General features: G+C 35.5%; 1 protein-coding gene across 1 annotated transcript; it reads left to right on the forward strand.

Annotated features, from left to right (window-relative positions):
* Positions 1-9,329: 9,329 nt before the first annotated feature.
* On the forward strand, positions 9,330-22,467 carry LOC115218066 (triosephosphate isomerase). The gene is made up of 6 exons (XM_029787834.2): positions 9,330-9,610; positions 15,415-15,538; positions 17,373-17,457; positions 18,362-18,494; positions 19,926-20,099; positions 22,089-22,467. Exons 1-6 carry the CDS (start codon positions 9,502-9,504, stop codon positions 22,205-22,207), a joined length of 744 nt encoding a protein of 247 aa, XP_029643694.1. The 5' UTR covers positions 9,330-9,501; the 3' UTR covers positions 22,208-22,467.
* The last annotated feature ends 745 nt before the right edge of the window (positions 22,468-23,212 follow it).

A 23,212-nucleotide genomic window follows, 5' to 3' on the forward strand; every position in this document is an offset into this window, starting at 1 on the left:
CAAATGCATGTGTGTGTGTGTATATATATATATATATTATATATATATATATATATATATATATATATACCTTTCTTTTTGTGCTACAAATGAGCTGTATATATATATATATATATGAACTGATTTTTCAAGCAAAAAGAGACAGTGAGACAACCAGGCAGTTGTTCGTAATTGTGAATGTTTCCAAATTTAGTCAGTTAAAACTGAGGCAAAAGTTAATCCAACTAATTATGAACTTGTCCAATTAAGTGAAATACAAAAGAAATAACGGATATAAAAGGAAAGGAAAATTAGGATGTTGTTTTTACTGTGTTTTAATAAAGAACAATTACATATACACACACACACATATATAGATAAGCATACATGAATACACAGATAAATCCATTATAAATAAAAAAAACACACACCTAAACTCACACATCCTGATACATAATCATCTCTCAAGTGGCTCCGTAAACCAATCCTTGACACAGCAAAGCTTTCCAGCTGTCTACACTTAATAATTTTAGAGTGTAAGTCATCCTTCCGAATCCACTCCTACTCCTTGGGCATAGAGTTTGGACCACAGTGGCTCAGCAGGCTAAGACTGCTATGGTGACCAGCAAGCTGTGAGTTTTACATTGGAGTGGCCTTCTCATAAACAAATTTGCCTTAAAGGCCCAGGAGGTTCCACGAACCCTGTAATTATTTGAAGAGTATCAAAGAGGGCATCAGACTGCCTAAAGGGTTCCACTTCTTGATTGCTGTGAAGGCTGAATCCCTAAGACACTCACAAGGCAGTGAGGGTTTCTGTTTAGAGTTTCTTCCATAACATGCTAATTAACCCATAGCCGGGATCTTAACAGGTGCTGCTATTCCAGGTCAGAGTAGACCTGAGAACTTTAGTGGCTAATAAGTGGTTCCACATCCCTGGGCCCCATTATTGGATTCAGTTTAAGTTCATACCCAGAACATACATACACTTACACACACACACACACACATGCATGCATGAATACATACATACATACATACATACATACATACATATATATGCTTATGCCTGCAACTATGTGTGTGTGTTTGTGTGTGTATAAATTTATATGTGCCGGTGGCACATAAAAAGCACCCACTACACTCTTTGAGTGGTTGGTGTTAGGAAGGGCATCCAGCTGTAGAAAAATTGCCACATCAGATTGGAGCTTGGTGTGGCCTCCTGGCTTGCCAGTCCCCAGTCAAACTGTCCAGCTCATGCCAGCATGGAAAACGGACATTAAACAATGATGATGATATGTATATATATATCAATAATTAATAATATCAGGGTAATAAAGAAATTTATTTTTCATTCCCTTCGAGATTTTATCCCTGATTAGTGGTTTGGTCTTTAGCTGTTCCTTTTAGCATAAGGGAATCCTATGATGGATACCTTTTATGTGTTTAAATGTACACTGTATTTATATATATATAAATGCTAATACACCCACATAGTTACACTTATATATCTACATAAATATATACGCATACAAATACACCTATACTTACATATATATTCAGATATATACACCACCATATATACACATACATATGCACATATATAGAACTATACCTCTTCACATATATGAATAAACAAATAAATAAATATGTATACATAGATATACACATATACATATATGCATATACATATGTGTGTATATATATACATACATACATATATATATATATATATATATATATATATATATATATATATATATATATATATATAATAAATATTAGGGAATAAATCCAAATTTACAGGGAAAAAATCAGATTTAGGATTAAATCCAATTTTATAGTAAAATATTATAAAATATTATTAGAGACAAAACCACTATTTTGCAAAACAAACAAGGAAAGACTTAATCAATACATAAAATTTTAATAATTGTAGTGGCGGTTTTTTTGACTATTTATTAAAATTTTATGTATTGATTAAGTCTTTCCTTGTTTGTTTTGCAAAATAGTGGTTTTGTCTCTAATAATATTTTATATATATATTATATATATATATATATATATATATATATATATATATATTGTATTGTATTGGCATCCTTTCTGTCTTGGGAGACAATGGAGTTGCGCATGAAGTAGTCTAGTCCAGCTTTTATATTTCATGTCCTGATACATTTCCTGCTGTGGCTGTGTAGTCCTATCCTGGACAAACACTCCCTCTGGCAGGTACCGCAAATGTAGCGAAGACTGTTCCTGGCTGGTTGTAGTGCCATAGTCTCTTGTTTACGTCTCTTCCTTTCTTTCCATTTCTCCTCTCTCTCTCTGTCACTCCTTTGTATTCCCTCTCTTACGGTACGTCGCCATTCTCCACGGTTGCCGGCAACTGCCTCCCAACCGCTAATATTGATGTTGCAGGCCTTCATGTCCCTTTTGCAAACATCCTTGTAACGTAAGATTGGTCTACCCACAGACCTAGTACCCCTAGCAAGCTCTCCGTAGAGTATGTCCTTGGGGATTCTGCCATCTTTCATATATATATATATATATATATATATATATATATATATACACGCACATATACATTTATACATACATATACACACATACATATATACACTTATACACACACATACATATATGCATTTACATTTACATATATATATGTATATAATATATATATACACACACACATATATTATATATATATATATACATACATCCATATATATATATATATACAGATGTATATATATATATATATATATTATATATATATATATATATATATATATATATATATATATATATATATACACACAGATATATATATATAGGGACCTACGTATATCTTCATTAAGTTTATATTTACATACATCTTTAGAATGGAAACACTCACTTTAAATAATAAAGTTATCTATTACAAGGTATCAATATAGCAGCCTATTAATTATAACAATTTAAAGGAATCATTTATATCTAGTAAATACATATTTATTTTTATGTGGACAAGAAATGTTTTTTCATCCCTCAGGTTAAGTAAAGGAAATGTGGCCATTCAAACAAAGAAGACACTTCTTATTTCTTATATTGTTGCTAGGTGCAGTAACCAAGATATTCCATTTGAAATTAAAATTAATTTTTTATCTTTAAGCTCCCAAATGAATTTACTTAGACCTGTTAAATTCTGTCTTTTCTTATTTTGAAATATATATAAATGTTTTTGGTGCAAATGGCTTTTTATACAGCACCATGTTTACAATCCTGTAAGTAATAATAATGGTATCTATAAAGATACCATTAAAGCTTATGGCACTCACAGTGCAATGACTAAGGAATATAGTCTAATAAAGGGGCATGTAAGCCCTTGACAGAAAAAAGAAGGCTTTTCTATCTGTGTGGGAGGAAAACCTTTTTTCTGTCGAGGGTTTATATGCCCCTTTATTAGATTATTTCCCTTAGTTATTGCTCGGTGACTGCCGTAAGCTTTAAGGTTATATAAAAATACCATATATAAATGTGTTGATAAATGCTTCTTCATTTCATTTTTAGTTCATCCAATATAAATATATTTATTATTAATTTCTGTCGCAACTTTACATTGATATACAACATTTTTCATTTTACATAAATTTTTAACGATACAGCTATCTTTATTTTTACAATCATGTTTTATAACAACTGTCATTTATATTAGTTGAGGAAGGGGCTTTATACATTACTGATTCCCGATTGTTATTAATAAAATTTTGTTTATTAATGAAATAACTAGTAGTATTACTACTAATATCTTTTACATTAACCCTGGTATTAGGGGAGTTATTATTAGCACATTTTCTATTTGAGTAAAATAAGTCTAATTTTTTAATTATTTGTAGAAGTTATAATAGTAGCAAAGTTATGAGTTAAACTATATCCTAAGATAGGAATTCATCTTGTATATTAGCCAATAAATATATTTCTACTCTGTCAGTTATTTGCATGGAATCTGGCACTCCCATAGATATATCAAAACAGTTATCCTTTCTCACCCATGATTTATTATTGAAGTTTATAACTGATTTATGTGCTGTTAAAATTACATTAATTTCTTTCATGCTAATAGATGTATATTTCTTGACAAATATCAAGGTGCTATTTAAGATAGAGTAATAATTGTCAATATCTATTTGCAGAAATTTATGTTTATATTTATTATTTATATTTGAGAACCATTTAATAGTATTCTGGGCATTTGACCATAATTGTAGTGTGATCTTATTTTTCAAGATCAGTATGTATTTATCTAAAATTATCTTGCTAAGATTTATTAGGACAGATTAATCTAACCCTTGTATCAATATGAAAATTCTCCTTATGGTCCTTAATTGTAATCCATGGTTTACTAGGTATTAATGGTTCTGTTTTATCCTCTATATTATAATTTTCCATAATTTTTTTAGCCTCTAGGTTAATTTGTCTAAGGGTATTATTAGGAACTGTCTTATATATCCACCCCGGCAAGCAACATCTTCTCCTCTCCAACATGGACCAGTTCCAACAGGGAGTTGGATGAAGTTCTCCAACACTGGAGGGAACTGGGCTCATCTGTTCCTGAGAAGGTGGAGGACTGTTGAAGTCAGAGAGCTTGGGACAGCATAATTTCAAAGGCCATCTTTGACTCCTTTTTCATCCAGTTGGACCAGTTTTCAAGGTGCCACTTACTGTCTGCTAGCGTCAAATACTCAAGTGACTAGAATGGTGCCATCCCTGTGGCTAATATTGGTGGCCTACTCAGTTTGGACGAACTTTGTGTCTCTATTTTTCAATTGTGTTCTCTTTTTTGTCCAATTTTCTAGTTTGATTTTGTAAAATGTATATAAATAAAAAATCTTTAATAACCAACTCCATCAGTTTTTCAACAATGTTTAAAAAATAAAAAGCAGGAAAACTAAATATTAAGATGATGATGATGATATATTGACCGTTCACAGTGAGGATATTGTTTTTTTTTTTTATTTAATCAGAATGGGGTGTGAGATCAAAAGAGTTACAAAGTGTTGCTTTAAATGAATAAAAATTCGAACCACCCCCTGTAAAGAGACTGTGATTACTGGTTCAACCTCAAGTATCCCCTGCTTTCCAAATTTCGATCAGTTTTTCACTGTCTTCGATGAATTTATCAACATATTTTGTCCCTGACGTCGATGATGTTGTGAATTTCTGCTGCAAACGAGTGGACTTGAAATCATCTTCACATCACAACTTTCTATCTTATAAATCGAAGGTTACAGACAAAATGGACTGGCCAAAGCTTGAATGCTTTAGATCATAAAACCACTCTTTACGGGTCCACCTCGGCCTAAACAGCTATGATAGATATAAAAACACACACTTTGAAGTGTAAAGGTATTGCAATATACACAAATTGTTATGCCGGGCTCCATGCATTAAACCATACTATACCTAGCTAAAAGTGCATAAATTAATCTTAAGGGTCAGGGGAAATAACTCATCAAAATTATTTTAGAGTAATCTCCTTCACCCATGTTGAAATAACCTTATGGTCTGGGACAACGTTTCACCATCGCTTTTTTACCTACGGACCCCTTTGATTCCTATTTTACCTGGATGGACCTTCATAGCCATCCAATGTTTACAAACTCATATTATATTTTTATAATTAAATATTATTAGGAATAATATAAACAAAATTGTTAAAATATAGGCGAAGGATTGGCTGTGCGGTAAGTAGCTTGCTTACGAACCACATGGTTCCGAGTTCAGTCCCACTGCGTGGTACCTTGGGCACGTGTCTTCTACTATACCCTCCGGCCGATTAAAGCCTTGTGAGTGTATTTGGTAGACGGAAACTGAAAGAAGCCTGTCGTATGTATATATATATGTGTAGTTGTGTGTGTGTGTGTCTGTGTTTGTTCCCCCAACGACGCTTGACAACCGATGCTGGTGTGTTTACGTTCCTGTAACTCGGCGGTTCGGCAAAAGATACCGATAGAATAAGAACTAGGCTTACAAAGAAGAAGTCCTGGGGTCGATTTGCTCGACTAAAGGCAGTGCTCCAGCATGGTCGCAGTCAAATGACTGAAACAAGTAAAAGAATAAAAGAATAATCCCTCGCAATATCGCGGTTCACCTATCATGGTTTACGTTTGAGTTCATGGTTGGAGCAAAGCAGCTGAAAATAGTCGCATATTTATTTTTGCCAATGCAGGTACGCAATGATGAGTCTTTCACTAATGCCAACAGGCAGAGATTCAAGTTGATTCACCTGGTCATTCTGAATGGCAAACCCAACACCTGCTCTTTCTTTATTTCCTGAGGTTTGCCCATCCAGAAAAAGTGTATCTACCATGACTTCCTGTAGCTGACCACAGTCCACAAATCTGGTTTCTGAAAGAGCTGCTACCCTAATGTTTTTTTCCTTCAAGATATAGGCAACCAAAGCTGTCCTATGTTCTATATTTTTCTTGCAGTCCTGAAGAGGTCTCACATTCCAAGATGCAATAAAAAAGTTTTTTGCTTTCAATTTGCTTAATTTTCTGGTGCAGTTTTGGGTGCCCAGACATTTGCACCTAATGACAAGGTTGCATTTTCTTGACCCCCTCCTCCATAGGAGAAAAACAGTGCCATCCTAAACAGGGATGTTTTGTTGTGAAAGGAGGACATGAATTAGACAATTACCTTTCACCACCTATGTGTAAAGTTCAAGCTAAGAACTTCCAGTGACACCCTTCCCCTGTTCCCATCACTACCCCTACATCATCATTGGATTTTTGTCTTTTGGGTTGGGTACACTCTTGCCATGAAAACATGATGGTGCTATTTGCTGATAGTGTTTTACAGAACTACCTCCACATGGTTTTTTTTCATAGTTGTCATTGCTTGTGCAGCACAATGCACACTTTCTCCATCAAAAAAGCATTTACCTGTACTGGTGCACAGTGTGAAACATGTCAGGTGCTAAATTGATGGCAGATTTGAGAACAAAGTGGTCTTCTCCTAGTCTAGTTGCTCAAAAGCTACAGAGCTACAGTAAAAATTTTCTTGTTCTGTACATTACCAGATGTAATAATTTGTCTTGAACTTTTCCAGGTTTATGATCTTAAGAATATTATTCCTCTTGCTCACATTTTTCCATGTAATATTTGTATGTTGGTTAATGTCAAGCACATGAGAGTGAAGCCTTCAGCTATGTTGTAGAGGATTTTCAATCTGAACAGCATGGCTTCAAATTTGAGTTGCAAAACAATATTTCAATTAAAAAAAAAAAAACTACACACACACACTCACACAGATGTATATCTACATATATTTATATGTATCAATATCAGTTCATCCTGTGTGCTTGAATACATTGGCCAGTAAGTTGGTGCCATTAGTTTCTGTTGGCTGTGGTTCTTTCTGCATCTGCCGACATGATACCAGCCTCTCTTATGCTGGTTATCAATGTTCTTTGCTATGTAGTTTTCTCTCTACCTTTCTTTCTTTTTACCTCTCTGTTGTGTTCCATTTCAAAGCTGTTTTTGAATGGTGTTGTTTAGGTAATGAATGTATGTGACCTGCTAGTCTCAATCTCCATTCTGTGACTCTTTCACCAAGTGGTCTTGTGTTGGCTCCCTTTAGAATATTTTCACTTGTTACGTGGTCTTGCCAATATATTCTCAAAATCCTCAATTATCTTTGATGGAAGACATTTATCTTTCTGTTGATTTTCACTCTTCTATGTGTCACTAGCATAGAGAACTGTTGGTCAAACCATGCTGTTATAGAGCTTGGTCTTTGTGTGTAGCCTGATGGTGTTGAAGGACCAGATAGTGCACATTCTCTGCAATACAACCGTCATATGTATATCCTACTACACTTGTCCTAGACCCAGAACAGAAAGCCAATTGTAAAACTTACAGGAGAAAGATGGCAATTGACATGACCCAGCAATGACAGACTCTGATGAAAGCCTGTTCTTGAGCAAGACACTTCATTTCATGTTGCTCTAGTTCACTTAGCTGTAGAAATGATCTGCAATGTCATTAGTGCCAAGCTGTATTAACCTTTGCCTTTCTGTTGGATAACATTGGTGGCATGGAGAGGGGAGGCTGGTATGCATGGGCGACTGCTGGTCTTCTATAAACCTTACCCAGACTTGTGCCTCAGAGAGTAGCTTTCTAGGTGCAATCCCATGCTTTTCATAACTGAAGGTGATCTTTACACTTTGTGCCCCAGCATGGCCACGACCTTCGGGCTAAAACATTTTTAAGGATTTAAGGATATATAACTGGAGAGTTAGGTAACAGTCTGATTATGTAACCCTGCACTCATCAGAGGTAGCCATTATGGAATGAAATATGGCGACTCCCTGATGAGCACAGGGTTACATAATCAGACTGTTACCTAACTCTCCATTGCACCCATAGGGCAAAACTAATAGGTAAGATTAGCCGTAATGGATATATAATACGGTACACTTCAATTCATATACCTACTCTACTGATAGATATAAGAGTGCATTTTTATCTAACTAATGAACTCTTAGATGATTTACATACACACACACACACACACACGCTCAAGTACAAATGCATGAGTGTGTCTGTCAGTGGGTGGAGTTTTAGATATTTTGTACTTTGCTATGTCCCTTTGTGTGTGTGTGTGTGTGAAAGAAAAAAAGGGATATTGTAATATTCATGAATGATTTTTAAATGATTTTTAAAAATCGAGAAACCAGTTAAAAAGTAGACAGATCACTGCCATAAAAAAATATCTATTTTAAAATATTTCTAGCCATTTTTATTTAATACTTAATGTATATTCACACAGTTTTTTTAATTTCTTCCATTTTAAAAAATTTGTTTCTTAATTCCAAATAGCAAATTTCTGTGTTTGTCTGACGTCACTTAAATTGAAATGTGAGCCAGGTCTTTGCTGTCTGCAGTTGAATATTACCAGCAATCATACATACAATTGACCTTGAGAGAACGTCAAGGACGTTCAGCGTCAAACGACCTTGTCACCTCCCTTCCTGCCTCACTAATAGTCTCTTACTCTCTCTCTCTCTCTCTCTTTCTGTCTTTCCTTTTACTTCAGCAACAGTCACTCTTACAGTTTAATTCTTCCTCTCTCCCTTACCTCTCTATCTGTGTAACAGAGTCTCTTTCCCTCTCTAAAAAGTAGCTCTCACCCTTACCTCCCTCTCTCTCAAAGTAGCACTGTCCTTCAAACACGCTCTCCTTCCCTCTCTATCAAAACACTACGTCTCGCTCTTACCTTCCTCTCTCTCTCTCAGAGTAACAGTCTCTCGAGCACTTCTCCTCCCTTCTATATCACAACAATATCTCTCACTCATTCTCTCCTCTACCTCCTCCTCTCTTTGCTCGTGCAACAGTATCTCTCTCTCTCTATCCCTCTGCCTCTCTTACTCTTTCCTCCTCTCTTTGTCACAGCAACAGTCACACTAAGAGACAGTGTTTGATTGCTTTCAGCCCATTGTAAGCTGTTTTAAAGAGACAGAAACATCAGACATCAATCACCATGGGTCGAAAATTCTTCGTTGGAGGCAACTGGAAGTTAAATGGCAACAAAAAAAGTATCGATGGCATCATAGAATTTATGAATGCTGGTCCTCTCAATGCCGACACTGGTCAGTCCACTGTTTATTATCTCTTCTTTTAGACGATCTCTGACCATTTATTTCTTAACCGTCAACGTTTGCAATCTAGACAAGCTTATTTTATTCTCTTTGGTTTATCTAAATGTTCTATCGATCGGTTGATTCATCTGATAATATTTAAACATCAACAGACGTTTCGTGTGTATATACGAATAGACATCCAAAATACCTTTACATATATGTGTGTGTGTGTACGTATATAAGTACACATATTCTCATATACGTATGACAAAAAATCACAAAAAAAACCCCTGCATATCCAGAGATCTACACGCACACATATACACACATATATACACGTGCACACACACATATATATACATACATGTATATATACACACACACACACACACCAAAGTTCCAAGGTTAATTTATTCTGAGAGGTAGGAAGTAGAAAATTTAATCAAGTGGTTTCACTTGAGTCTATCACTTATTGTTATCAATATAATTATCCATGTATCGAATTCGGCAGGATTCGAACGTATGTCGGAGAAGACCTTGATATCGTAACGTATTTGAAGTCCCAAGAACAGTTTTAATCGAAACGGGAGTCATGAGAATTTCCTCCGAGAGACCTCGATTTACCGTTATCATTGCTATTTTATTTTAAACTTGTGCTTTCGCTAAATATTGGAAGACGCATGAACGCCTCACAATCTCCTAAATATAGCATTGGCCGTGTACCAGTCTATATAAAAATCTCAGTAATTTTAAATATATTTCTAACCCCTAACGCTGTTCACCATTTCACATCACATTATTGTTACAAGAGCAACGAAGGCGCTTCTATGCGGCTGCCCAACCGGCTAGAAATAACAACTAAATTTCCTTCAAACTCTACGCCCTTCTGGAAAAAGGACTCCTTTAGACATAACAGTGTAGTCCCTAATAAACAAAAGGATAGGATGTCATGACTGGAGCGCTTTTGATTACAAGTCTACTCGATCAGAGTGACCTGGGTCAAGCCCCTTGTTTTCCTTTATTTTTTTTTGTATTTTTGTTAGGTCAGTTCTCTCGTTAACCTGGAAGAATGAAGTTGAAATGAAGAAAATACGATAATCACTAACGCCTTATTGAAGAATTAACTATTGCAAATGCATTGAGTTCTAAATTTCGTTTGATTTAGATATATCTGCATATGACGGGAAAACCTACACACACACACACACACATTAATTTATGTGTGCATATGCATATATTTCCATATGTGTGTATTTTAGGTGTCTGTGCGCGTGCTTGCTTTCCGTATCCATTAGTGTGTGTGTGTTTGCATCCCTTCAGTTTAATTAATTGCTACCCAATAATTGGCACACTCTGCAATTATCTACCCCATTTCATATAATGACCAGTAAATATTTACTAAAGAAACTGTCTAGTTTAATTTCCTCTTCTCTCTCTCTCTCGGCCATTTCTACTTTTTTCCTGTATTTTATTTTTTATTCTTTTAAATAATTGAATATAATCTAAATAAATTTTAAATAATACACAGGGAAATCAGCCAATGTAAGAATTTAAAAAAAAAATTATTTTTATTCATTCGGTAATTCTTCATCTTTGGTTGAGAAGGCTGTGCGCTTTCATTCTTAATAATAATCTTTTCTCTTATAGGTACAGGGTCGGAAATTCTCGGGGAGGGAGATAGTCGATTACTTCGACTTCATTTCTCAACTGGTAAAGGATTGAAAAACTAAGTCAACGTCGGCAGTACTTAAAGACGGACGAAATGCTGCTAAGCATTTTGTCCGGGATGCCAACCATTCTGCCTACTCGCCATATGACCTGTCTGTGTTTTAAGGAAAGATTATTATTATTATAAAGCCGAATGGTAAGAGTATTTAGGCAAAATGCTTTGCAATATATCTTCGGATTCGTTACGTTCTGGGGTCAAATAAGTACCAGTTGAACACAGGGGTTGAATTGCTGGCCATGTGCTAAAATATGAAACCATTATTATTCAGGGCGTGGGGAGCGACGCCCTCGACCTTTTGTAAATGCGACCTTGACCTACTTGAACATAGAGTAGGAAAGAAATTTTGGCGAAAAGGAAATGTCAGCGAGATGCATTTCTGTGAAGAAATAGTTATGAAATTATGAAGGTATATGCGTTGGGTGGGGGTGGGGTGGAGATAAGCAGACAGACAGACAGAAAGTAAGGATGATAAGAGGTGGAGGAGAAACGGGTATATGGGATGGCCTTGAATGGAAGTGGTATGCAACTCATTAATTTAGTTGCAGTGGAAGGAGGCGTAGTGTGGTGGCAACATCGTTTTACCTTGATATGTGAGTAGTAGTAGTAGTATTCACTATGAGAAGGGTTTCGACCGGTTTTAAAGAAAAGAAAAGGGTATCCAAGAGAGGAACAAATATGTGAAAATAGAAAGAAATTTTTTTCAGAATCTTAACATCTTAATTTTCGTGATATGAAACACAAACGAGAAAAAAGTACGATAAAGCGAAAGGGGAAAAACTCCGTTACCCTTCCACGAAGTATGAGACTTCGAAGGAGAGCGATTCCAAAACTCTGCGAGGCTCTGTAAAACTAATTACCTTGTCGATAATAATCTTTCCCCAGTCCAATTATTTGCTAATCATAATTAACCCTTTATAGAAATAAGGTGAATCGGGAAAATGAGATGGTATGGCGTGCATGCTTTTCTCAAGGACATTTAGTTATTTAAAAGTACGCTTTAACTCTTCAACAGACTGCCTGATAGATTCTTTCGAATAACCCAACCACTATAATTAAGTTTTGTATGCTTTTATTTATAGAAATATCGAAAAAATACCTTATATTCATCTTGTCTAAAAAAAAATGTAATTATAACCAGTCTAAAGCTGCTGAATGCTATTAATCGTTGGCATGTCTACACATTAGTACCCCACCAATTTTGTTCTTTCATAACTTTATGGAAAATGTATATTTTCTTTCTTTCTAAGGAAATTTTACAGCGATTCGTTTTCAAGGGTGTATTTTACGATTATGTTGATTTAAAAAATGCGAAAAATGAAATTTTTTTTACGAGTCTTTAATCATTTATTCCATCCCATCCCCAACATATTATCACTAATTTTTCATAATTTTAGCGTTTTTTTCACGTTTCTGTTTTTCAGATTTACGTTTAAAACACCAACATTACGTAATCTACCCCCTCGAAAATGTAAAATGTCATTTAAAAGAATGTATTTTAAAGAGAGCCGCAAGATAACAAAGTCGAGACGGGGGAAAATAATCTAAATTCCCCAAATAAAATATTAATGTTATCAACATAATCGTAATCTACATCCTCGAAAACTCACCTCTACAAAGTTTCATCTAAAAATATGCATCTTTCAGATAAGTTATGCGGAAATGAAATCAGTTATGCACTTCTCTGTAGTTATGCCGTCTAATCGAAGTTCCTATTATTGATTTCGTGGAAGTATATTTAGATTTACAAATGATGCTTTTTATTCATCCATCTGTCTGTGTGTCTATCTATCCATCTCTCTTGGTACAGTCCTCTGGCTTGCCAGTTCCTGTCAAACTGTCCAACCCATGCCATCATGGAAGGCAAACATTAAATAAGAATGATGATGAAAATATTAGGGTGTATTTAATCTGCGGTATTCCGTGTCTGTAGTATGAATGGACAGCTGAATGTTCTGTGGTATTTTTGACTAGCAGCATAGCCCGGCGTTGCCCGGGTATGTAAGAGCCCCTAGTAGGCAACGACTAATCCCAATCTAGTCCTTTCCCTCTAGGGAACGAAGGCGCATGTGTAGGTTGCAATGTCTTCTCTTCACTCGAATACTTCTGTGTATATGATGTTCCTAGCTGTCCCTTTGGGCGAAAACATGAAAACATCATTGCGCCTCCCAACGCGTGAACAGCTCATGTACAGCCCAGAAAATGTGTTGCATATAAAAAGCTTAGATTCTCGACCCCATGTCGAATTTATCGATTTTTTCAGAACTGGGGGAACTTTTCAAAATTTTCGCTGCATTAGTTTTGAGTTATGACATTGTGCTATGTGTGTGTCAAGTTTCATCAGAATCGGTTGAAAGCCGTGGTCAGGGTGAGGGTACAACCTCACAGACACACAGACAGACAAACTGCCGTTTATATAGCGAGAGATTGGTAGGGCTTGCAGGGGAGACAGATGATGTTTTGAGGTTTCTATGGAAGCTGGGTGGCTGTGTGGTTCTGTCTCTAAAGAAAGTGAGGAAAGCAGAGTAGCCAGTGGCATGTATGTGAACAACATAAACAAATACAGGCTTATTAAGATACGATACAACTTTATTAAAATTATCTCTTGTCTTTAGAGGTGTATTGTTATCAAATCACAATTAAGACCAGTCCCACTTGAGAAGTGGAGATAATTTCATGAATCAAGAATATCTCCAAAAGTGACATGACATTAAGAAAAAATACAAGCTTTTTGTTTGGAGGTAAGCAGAAAGTTATGGGTACATGTTTCTGCCTCAGTAAGCATCATCAGCCCAAAAATTATCCTCTACTCTTCTTGTATAAGTCCAAGTCCTTTGACTACTGCGGATCAGGCTGGTGCTAATGGAGGCTATTAAACCAGAAGCACATATCCATTACTATCTCTGGCCAATCCCCTCCCCAAGTGGAACTGGTCTTAATCGTCATTTGGTAATTGTGATACATCCTATAGAGAGGGAGATCATTTTTATAAATCAAGAATTGTTTTTGTATGGTACTTGATATACCTGTAATTGTTTATGTAATAGCAGGGTAGACAGATGTTCTATGGTATCCATAGTAAGCAGAGAAATCAGGGTAGATGAATGTTTAACTGTGTCTAATTCAGTGATTTAAATCCCAATACAGTTCTTTTTGTTTTGTATTGTTTTTATTAACATCAGACTTGTCTTAATTCAAACAAATGTGTTATCAGAGACATTCTATTTCTACCTTTTTTTTTTCATTATTGGTATATTTAGGACCACCTTATTTGATGTATCCTTTGTTTTTTAAAGATAGTAATAGATGTGTGATATGATGAGCATTTGGCTGCTATTTCTAGCACATTGAGCACCCACTTAAAGTCTCCTTTCTCAGTTTATTTCGCAAGTATAAGATAGTAGAAATGAGTTTTGACTCCATTTTAAATTTTGCAAAATGGTGCTTGTACTTTGTCAGTAAAAAATGACAATTTCTAGGTCATAAAGAAAGTTTAAATGTTATCAGATCAGTATTAGCAGCTTTGTATGTGTATGTGTGTTTTATCTTATATTTAAATAAGAAAAAGTCAAGAAAGATCAACCTTATTCTAATGTTTTCTTAACATTGTACCAAATAAAATACCTCACCATGTGATAGTTTTGATGTTTGCCTTCTATTAAATGTAATTACAAATTTGGAAACTTTACAATATATGCATTTTGTTTTCTTCAAAAATCATCATCATTTAACGTCCATTTTCCATGCTGGCATGAGTTGGACAGTGTGACATGAGCTGGCAAGCTGGAGAACTGTACCAGGCTTCTAATTGTCTGTTTTGGCATGGTTTCTACAATCAGATGCCCTTCCTAACACCAACCACTTTACAGAGTGTACTGGGTGCTTTTCATGTAATACAATTTTGAAGTTTTGGAAAATTTTCTATAAACTCTCAAATGAAAAAATAATTAGGAAAATTAAGCTGTCTTGTTGTAGCTTATAATTTTCTGTTAAGTTCTATTATTGTAAATTTTTGATTAATTTTAAAATAAGTTTGAAAATAAATTTACTGATTCTTTTTTTGTCTTTTTTTTTTCTCCCCTTGCAGAAGTTGTTGTTGGTCCACCTAGTTGCTATCTGGAATATGTCCGTAGCAAGCTGAAGGGTAACATTGGAGTTGCTGCTCAGAACTGCTACAAAGTGCCTTCTGGTGCATTTACTGGAGATATAAGGTAGAATTAAAACTTCCAAGAATTTCTTTTTTTAAAAAACTGCAAAATTGTCCATAACATTATTTGGAAATTTTCAAATATTAACACTCAAAATTTACTCTGCCAGATTCTTCAATCCCTTTAACCACATTTCAACAATATTATCATCATCACCACCATCATCATTCATCATCATAATCATTATCATCACCATTCATCTTCATCCTCATCATCAGCAGTTTTTCCATGTTGGTATGGGTTGAAAGAGACTTAAGGCATCATTCTATTGAATGAAGTATATGTGTTCCACTGGTCTTTCACACCTTGAATCAACCAATGAAAACCACTAAGCTACAGGCTGTACTGTTTACAGGAGACAAACATAGCATCACCATTGTCCAAATGGTATCAGTGCAAAGAACATATAGAAAAAATAAACAGACAACAGAGCATATCCATACAGATATATATATATATATATATATATATATATATATATATATATATATACAGACAGACTTTAAACGATGATGATGATGATATATATACATGTATCATGCATGATTGTGATCATTGTTTTGTATCAAATTTTCCATTCTAGCAAGGGTCAGATAGGATTTGTTGTGGCAGATTTCCTAGAGCTGGTTGTCATTTCATGTCTCCCATCCTCACCTATTTCCAAGCAAATTAATATTTTCCCATGACTGGATATGTTTTTAACAGAAGGCTGGAAATGAACAGCATCACTTCTATGATGATAATGCTTGTTTACAATCATTCCTTGATATTGAAACACACACACACATACATATATATAAACATATTTACATACATACATATATACGTATATGTATATTTATATATATGTATATGACAGGCGTCCTTCAGTTTCTGTCCACCACATCCATTCACAAGGTATTGGTGGACCTGTGGCTATAGCAGAAGACCTTTGACCAAGGTCTGCACAGTGGAACTGAACTCAAGACCACATGCTTGGAAAGCAAGCTTTTTCATCACACATCCACATATATGATTTTTACTGTCTTCCATGCCGATATGGTTTGTGTTGTTGAACAGTATCCAACAGATCAAAGAAGCATGTCTTGCTCCAGTCTCTCAGTTTTGGCATGGTTTCTATGATTCCTTCACAATACCAACCAATTTAAAGCATACACTGGATGCTTTTTTCATGGCACCAGCATTGGTGAAGTCTCTATGTAACTCAAGACTGAAAAGCTCCCCTCAGCAGAGGGTTGCCTTTATGAGAGATGTTGAGAGGTAAAGGCATGAAAGAAGGGACAGGAATAGGTTTGTTGTTGTTGAAAAGATATGTGGCTGCCCTACATTATATGGTGTTAGGTGGGAGTAAATGTGGTGGTCCTGAAATGCGAGATAAAAATGGGGGTCGTAAGGTGTTTGAGGAAACTCTCAAAAGCATGTCTGCACACACACTCAATCTGAGAAAACCCTCAAAGCATGTATGCACACACACATACATACACTTACATACAACAGGCTTCAATGCAGTTTCTTTGTACAAATTTACTCCCACATGTTGCTCATGGTGAGGCTTTAGAAAAAGGCACTTTCCCAGGGTGTCTTTCTATAAAGCCTCACACCCCTTTACTGTACACTCCTTTCACAAGATGTGCACTATAGCATCAAATCTAGTTACCTGCAGGTGCAAAACAAGTTATTTAACCACAAAGTCATCCTTGTAACAGGTTTCTTTTTATGGATTTTTTTATATTAACAAATAAATACCAACAAGATATTGTGTGAGTGTAATCAATTAAAAACCGTTAATTGATTAATTAACAATTGTTTTCATAAATCTATGTTCTCTTCCTTTCAGTCCTGCTATGATCAAGGATATTGGTCTCCGTTATGTCATCTTGGGTCACTCTGAGAGAAGGAATGTATTTGGAGAAACTGATGAGGTAAAATTTTACAATTGTTTACTTTATTAGTAGGAGTGGTTGTGTAGTAAGTAGCTTGCTTACCAACCACATGGTTCCGGGTTCAGTCCCACAGCGTGGCACCTTGGGCAAGTGTCTTCTACTATAGCCTTGGGCCGACCAAAGCCTTGTGAGTGGATTTGTTTGACGGAAACTGAAAGAAGCACGTCGTACATATGTATATATATATATATATATTAATATATATAAGGGTAGCAAAAATATTCTAGAAAAATATATATATATATATATATATATGTTTGTGTGCCAGTGTGTTTACATCCCTGTAACTTAGCGGTTCAGCAAAAGAGACCAATAGAATAAGTACTAGGCTTCCAAAGAATAAGTCCTGGGGTCGATTTGCTCGACTAAAGGCGGTGCTCCAAAGTATCCTGCCTGTTTTACGTTCAACCTGGCCAGATCTGGTCTCTCACACCAACCCTACAATATCATTCTAAAAATTATAAAACTTATATCTCATCAAAATCTCATAGCCAAAAGATAATGCATGATTAGTTCAAAACAATATGAATAAAAAGGCATTCATTTTGGCAGAATAATGTGAACACTAAAGGGTTAAACCATTTCTTATTATATTTCCAGAGAACTTAGTAAAACAGCTTTGTAATTAAATCATAAATGAACATGAAAATTTGATGGAAAGCTTCAATTTAGATCACTTTAAAACAAAGTTTGTATCGTAGTTAGAAGGACAATTTCAGGGGGGTTGGTATGAAAAGAGTTAAAACAGGATGTTTTTATCATCAAACCATGGGTGAACTTAGGCTGGTTGGTATTGAAAAAACCTTCTCTGTGAATTTGTTTTAATTATATGATGGTCACCATTGTGAGCAAGAAATGACTTTTTTCTTTTTATATTTACCAGTTGATTGGAGAGAAAATAGAGCATGCTGTCAGTGAAGGATTGATTGTGATCGCTTGTATTGGAGAGAAACTTGAAGAAAGAGAAGCCGGTAAAACTGAAGAAGTTGTCTTTAGTCAAACAAAAACTATCATCAGTAAGTGAGATATTGGTTTCTTTATTGACTAGTCATCACATAGATGTGAGTTCAAATCCCACTTGAGCCTTTGTACCAGTGTTCTCCCTGGATGTTTATTATTACGCATTTCCTATCATAGATGCCAGCATGGCTAAATGGTTAAGAAGCTTGCTTCCTAACCATGTGGTCTTGGGTTCAGTCCACTGCATAATGCCTTGAGTTAATGTTTTCTACTATAGTCTCAGACCAATCAAAGTATTGAGTGGATTTGGTTAATGGAAACTGAAAGAAGCCCATCATATCTACACACACACACATATGCATACATATGTTGTGTGTGTTTGTGTATATCTTTGTCTGGACATTAAATGATGGTTGTAAACAAGCATCACTGTCATATGAGCAGTGTCATTCATTTCCAGTCTTCTATGGAATCTTGTCTGGCGATGCCAAAAATATTACCTTTGTTGGAAACAAACAGGAAAGACGGTCAACTGTACGAAATAAATTTGCCTCAACAAATTCTGTCTTGATTGATGCAAGTATGGACCAGTGGACATTGAATGGTGTTGATTATGATGGTTTCCAGTTTACAGCTCAGCTGTAAATAGCTGCTGCTTTGTCACCCCCCCCCCAAGTTGTTAAATTCTTGCACCAACAATACATAAACAAATGTGTAGAAAATATTCCAGCTCATAAATTGTAGAATAAAATGGATTTCATAAGAACAATATAAAAGATTTTTCTAGGAAAATAAATATTTACTGTTAAAAGAAAATGGTTGATATAATTTCTTAAGAGAGAAATTACATTCCCTTTCTTAAGCAAAATTTACTTTTTAAAGAAAATATTTTCTGCATTAGAGTCTGTTTGTCCTTGCATAACACACTTAAGTATAAACCTGTTTTTCCCAACACACTTGTGTGTAAGCATCTCCTTCCCAACACACTGGCTGTGTATATCTGTCCTTCCCCAAGACACTCATGTGTAAGCCCAACACACTGCCGTGTATGACTGTCCTTCCTCGACAATCTTGTATGCAAGCCTTTCCTCCCCACTTCTTGTATGCAAGCCTTTCCTTTCCAACACATTTGTATGTATATCTGTCTTTCCTATCATACTTTTGTGTATATAGCTGTCCTTTCCTCGAAGCAGTGGGTGCTTTACTGTCAGTTACCTCACTGTGTCTTGAATGCCTACTTCTAATAATATTGTTGCTAAGAATAGTAGCAACAATTCTATTATAACTGATTATTACACTCTGTTTAGATTTCTAGTTTTGATGTGTTAAAACAGTAAATATTAATACATTCTTCAGAAATATTGTCTAATTAAGAAATGTCTAAAAGTAATTATGAAGACATAGTAATTAGTCTATTTGATATTTTTTGATGATTTCAAGATTTTGACCTTTTTATTTATTTTTTATTTTTTATTTGCTTAATGCAGAACACACCAAAGACTGGTCGAAAGTTGTGATTGCTTATGAACCTATCTGGGCCATCGGAACTGGCAAAACTGCTACTCCAGAACAAGCCCAGAGTGTACATGCAAGTCTGCGTAAATTTATTTCTGAAAATGCTTCAAAAGAAATTGCTGACAATGTCCGCATTTTATATGGAGGTAAGTGACTTAAATAATCCTTTCTTTGTGTGGGAGGGGCATAGTCAATTACATCAACCCCAGTATTCAACTGGTACTTATTTCATCTAACTTGAAAGGATGAAAGGCAAAGTCAACCTCAGTGGAATTCGAACTCAGAATGTAAAACCAGAAGAAATGCTACTAAGCATGCTAACAATTGTGCCAGCTTTTAATAATGGTTTCAGATTTTTGAGTTCAAAGCCAACCATTTTTATTGGTGGGTGAGTAAATTAATTACATCAACTCCAGTATATGGCTGGTATGTACTTTGTCAACCGTCAAAGGGTGAAAGGTAAAGTTGACCTCGGTGAGATTTGAACTCAGAACTTAAAGACATACGAAATGCTATTCAGCATTTTGTCTAACATGTTGATGTTTCTGCCAGCTTACAACCTTCCTTAATAATAAAAATGATGATGATTATTTCAAATTTTGTCACAAGGGCCTTAATTTTGGGGGAGGGAGGGGGGAGTCAACTACATCAACCCCAGTGTTCAACTGGTATTTATTTTATCGACCCCCAAAAGAATGATATGTAACTTTGCACTCAGCAGAATTTGAACTCAGAATGTAGCGACGGGCAAAATTCCGCCAAGCATTTTATCCAGCATGCTAACAATTCTGCCAACTTGCTACCCTACTACTGCCATCACTACTACTACTACTAATAGTAATAATAATAACCAACACATTACACAACACACAATACAAATAGTGATACAACAAAAGATGGCACAACACCTCAAGAGCAAAAAAATAACTAACACAATACAATACTGTGAAGTGTTTGCACACACCCAACCGCAGAAAAGAGCCCACACTGCTGCACACACCCAGCAACATGGAGGTGTAGCTGGTGATGCAGTAGAAATTTGCCTCAAACTACCAAATGTTGAACAATTATATAATAATAATAACAATAATAATCCTGTCTACAATAGGCAAAGGACTAAAATTTGGGAGAAGGGAGTTAATTGCATCAACCCCCTGTACTCAACTGATACTTATTTATCAACCCCAAAAGGACAAAAAGCTAAGTCAATCTCAGCAACTCAGAACTTAAGACCAGAAGAATATTCTGCTTAGCATTTTGATTGAAATGCTAACAATTCTGCCAACTTTTTGCCTTAAGTTACCTTTTACTAATGAAGAATTTCTTTAAGCGCCTGATATTAAACATGGTGACAGTTTTTTTTTTGTTTGTTTTTTTTTCATGTCAGCTTGCTTCAGAATCTATTGAAGTTAATAATACTCAGGCTTATGATTTCCCACAGAAATGCTGTGGTCATTAAGGGCTTTTAAACCTTCATCTGCCCTTGAAGCACATAAAGAAGGCCCTTTATGTTCTGGATGGAACTTACACTCGCCTCCTTATGAGAGCTCAAAATCTCTCATGGGAGCGTCATCCAACCAAAGTACAAATAAATGGGAAATTACCACCTGTATCATCTCTTGTGAAAGGTAGAAGAGTCCAGTTTGCTGGACATTGTTGTAGAGCTGAAAACAAGGTCATTTCTACTCTTCTCCTCTGGAAGCCATCTGCTCGCGATACCAGAGGGCGCACACTCTCCTACCCTGATGTAATCTCCAGGGATACAGGCATCCAGCAGCAGGACCTCTAATGTTATGATGGACCATGAGGTCTGGTGTAACATAGTAAATTCCATTGTCTCGACCACAGTTGAACAATGATGATGATGATGTATAATTCATATGCTGGTGTGGCTGTGGTTAAGAAGTTTGCTTTCCAACTGTCTGGTTCTGAGTTCACCCCCACTGTGTGGCACCCCACAGTTCTATAGCTGTGAGTCTATTAGGACTTTGTGAATGGATTTGGTAGATGGAAACTGAAAGAAGCCTTTGTATACTCCTATGAGCCTGGGAAAGTGAATATTAAAATGATGATTTGTGTTTGCGATATTTTAAATATATATGTGTGTATGATATTCTTTGTTTTGTTTCTTGTAGGTTCCGTCAGTGCTGCAAATTGTAAAGAACTTGGACAAAAACCAGACATTGATGGATTCTTGGTCGGTGGAGCATCACTGAAACCTGACTTTGTTAAGATTGTCAATGCTCGAGCTTAAAAAGGAGTGACTGAGTGTAATTTGTTGACTGTTAATCATTAATCTCTCTTGATCTCTAATCCTCTACTGATGTTTATAAAATAATTCTAGAAAGTAAAATTGTTCTATTCACCCAAGTTACAGTAAATACGCAATGAAAACTTTCCATCTCTAATTTTTTTTTTTTCTTTCAATTCACTCAATTTTTTTTAGCAAGGTTTTCATATAGTCCTGAAAAGATTGAATCAGTTAAATTATTTATCTCGAAAATAAAATATCAACACAGTTTATTTGTTATTGATCTTTATTCCTAATTGAAAATTGGTTCATTTATTGGGTTTTAATTTGCTTTTCCTTGATGATATGTATGTGAGACTGGGTGTGTATGATATAACAACACTATGTAAACATTTGATAATAACTTTTATTTCACCACACAAGTGATTTTCAGGTTGGTCACGAATTTGAAAGTTTCCACAATTCAACATAATTTCAAGAATAACTCTGCATCATTCATAAATACTTGATTGCAAAAACTCTGTGCAGAAACTTGCCATGACAGGAGAAAATATACACATTAGAGTCATATCGGTCAACTATAACGACATATTCAGGTTGAGCAGAAGTTGTTGAAACAACGATTATAAATGACAAGAGTGTGTGGAGCTAGACTGTGGGTTGCCACACACTGAAAATTGGCATTTAAAACAAGGCTTTATATAACCCTTGTACCACTGTGTTCCAGAAGGATCTCGAATGATCTATCTCATGAAGTCTGGCTGCTGATTGGTCAATAACTCAACCTCTCATGTAAACAAGGCTGTGTTATGTCATGACTTAAGCTTCACAGTCTGGCAACTCAGTTTTGAGTCTTGCTTCAAATTCTTTGAATTGTGCACAATTTCATTTCTTAACTCTCATTACTATGAGACTGTATGTACTAGTCCTTTATATGCTTTGTGTATCATGTAATAGTAGTAGCAGTATGGGGCATATGCTGAAGGAATGTACAAAATGTTTTGGGTA

This window comes from Octopus sinensis, linkage group LG12 (genome assembly GCF_006345805.1).
Source record: "Octopus sinensis linkage group LG12, ASM634580v1, whole genome shotgun sequence".
In the NCBI taxonomy this organism is placed as follows: domain Eukaryota; kingdom Metazoa; phylum Mollusca; class Cephalopoda; order Octopoda; family Octopodidae; genus Octopus; species Octopus sinensis.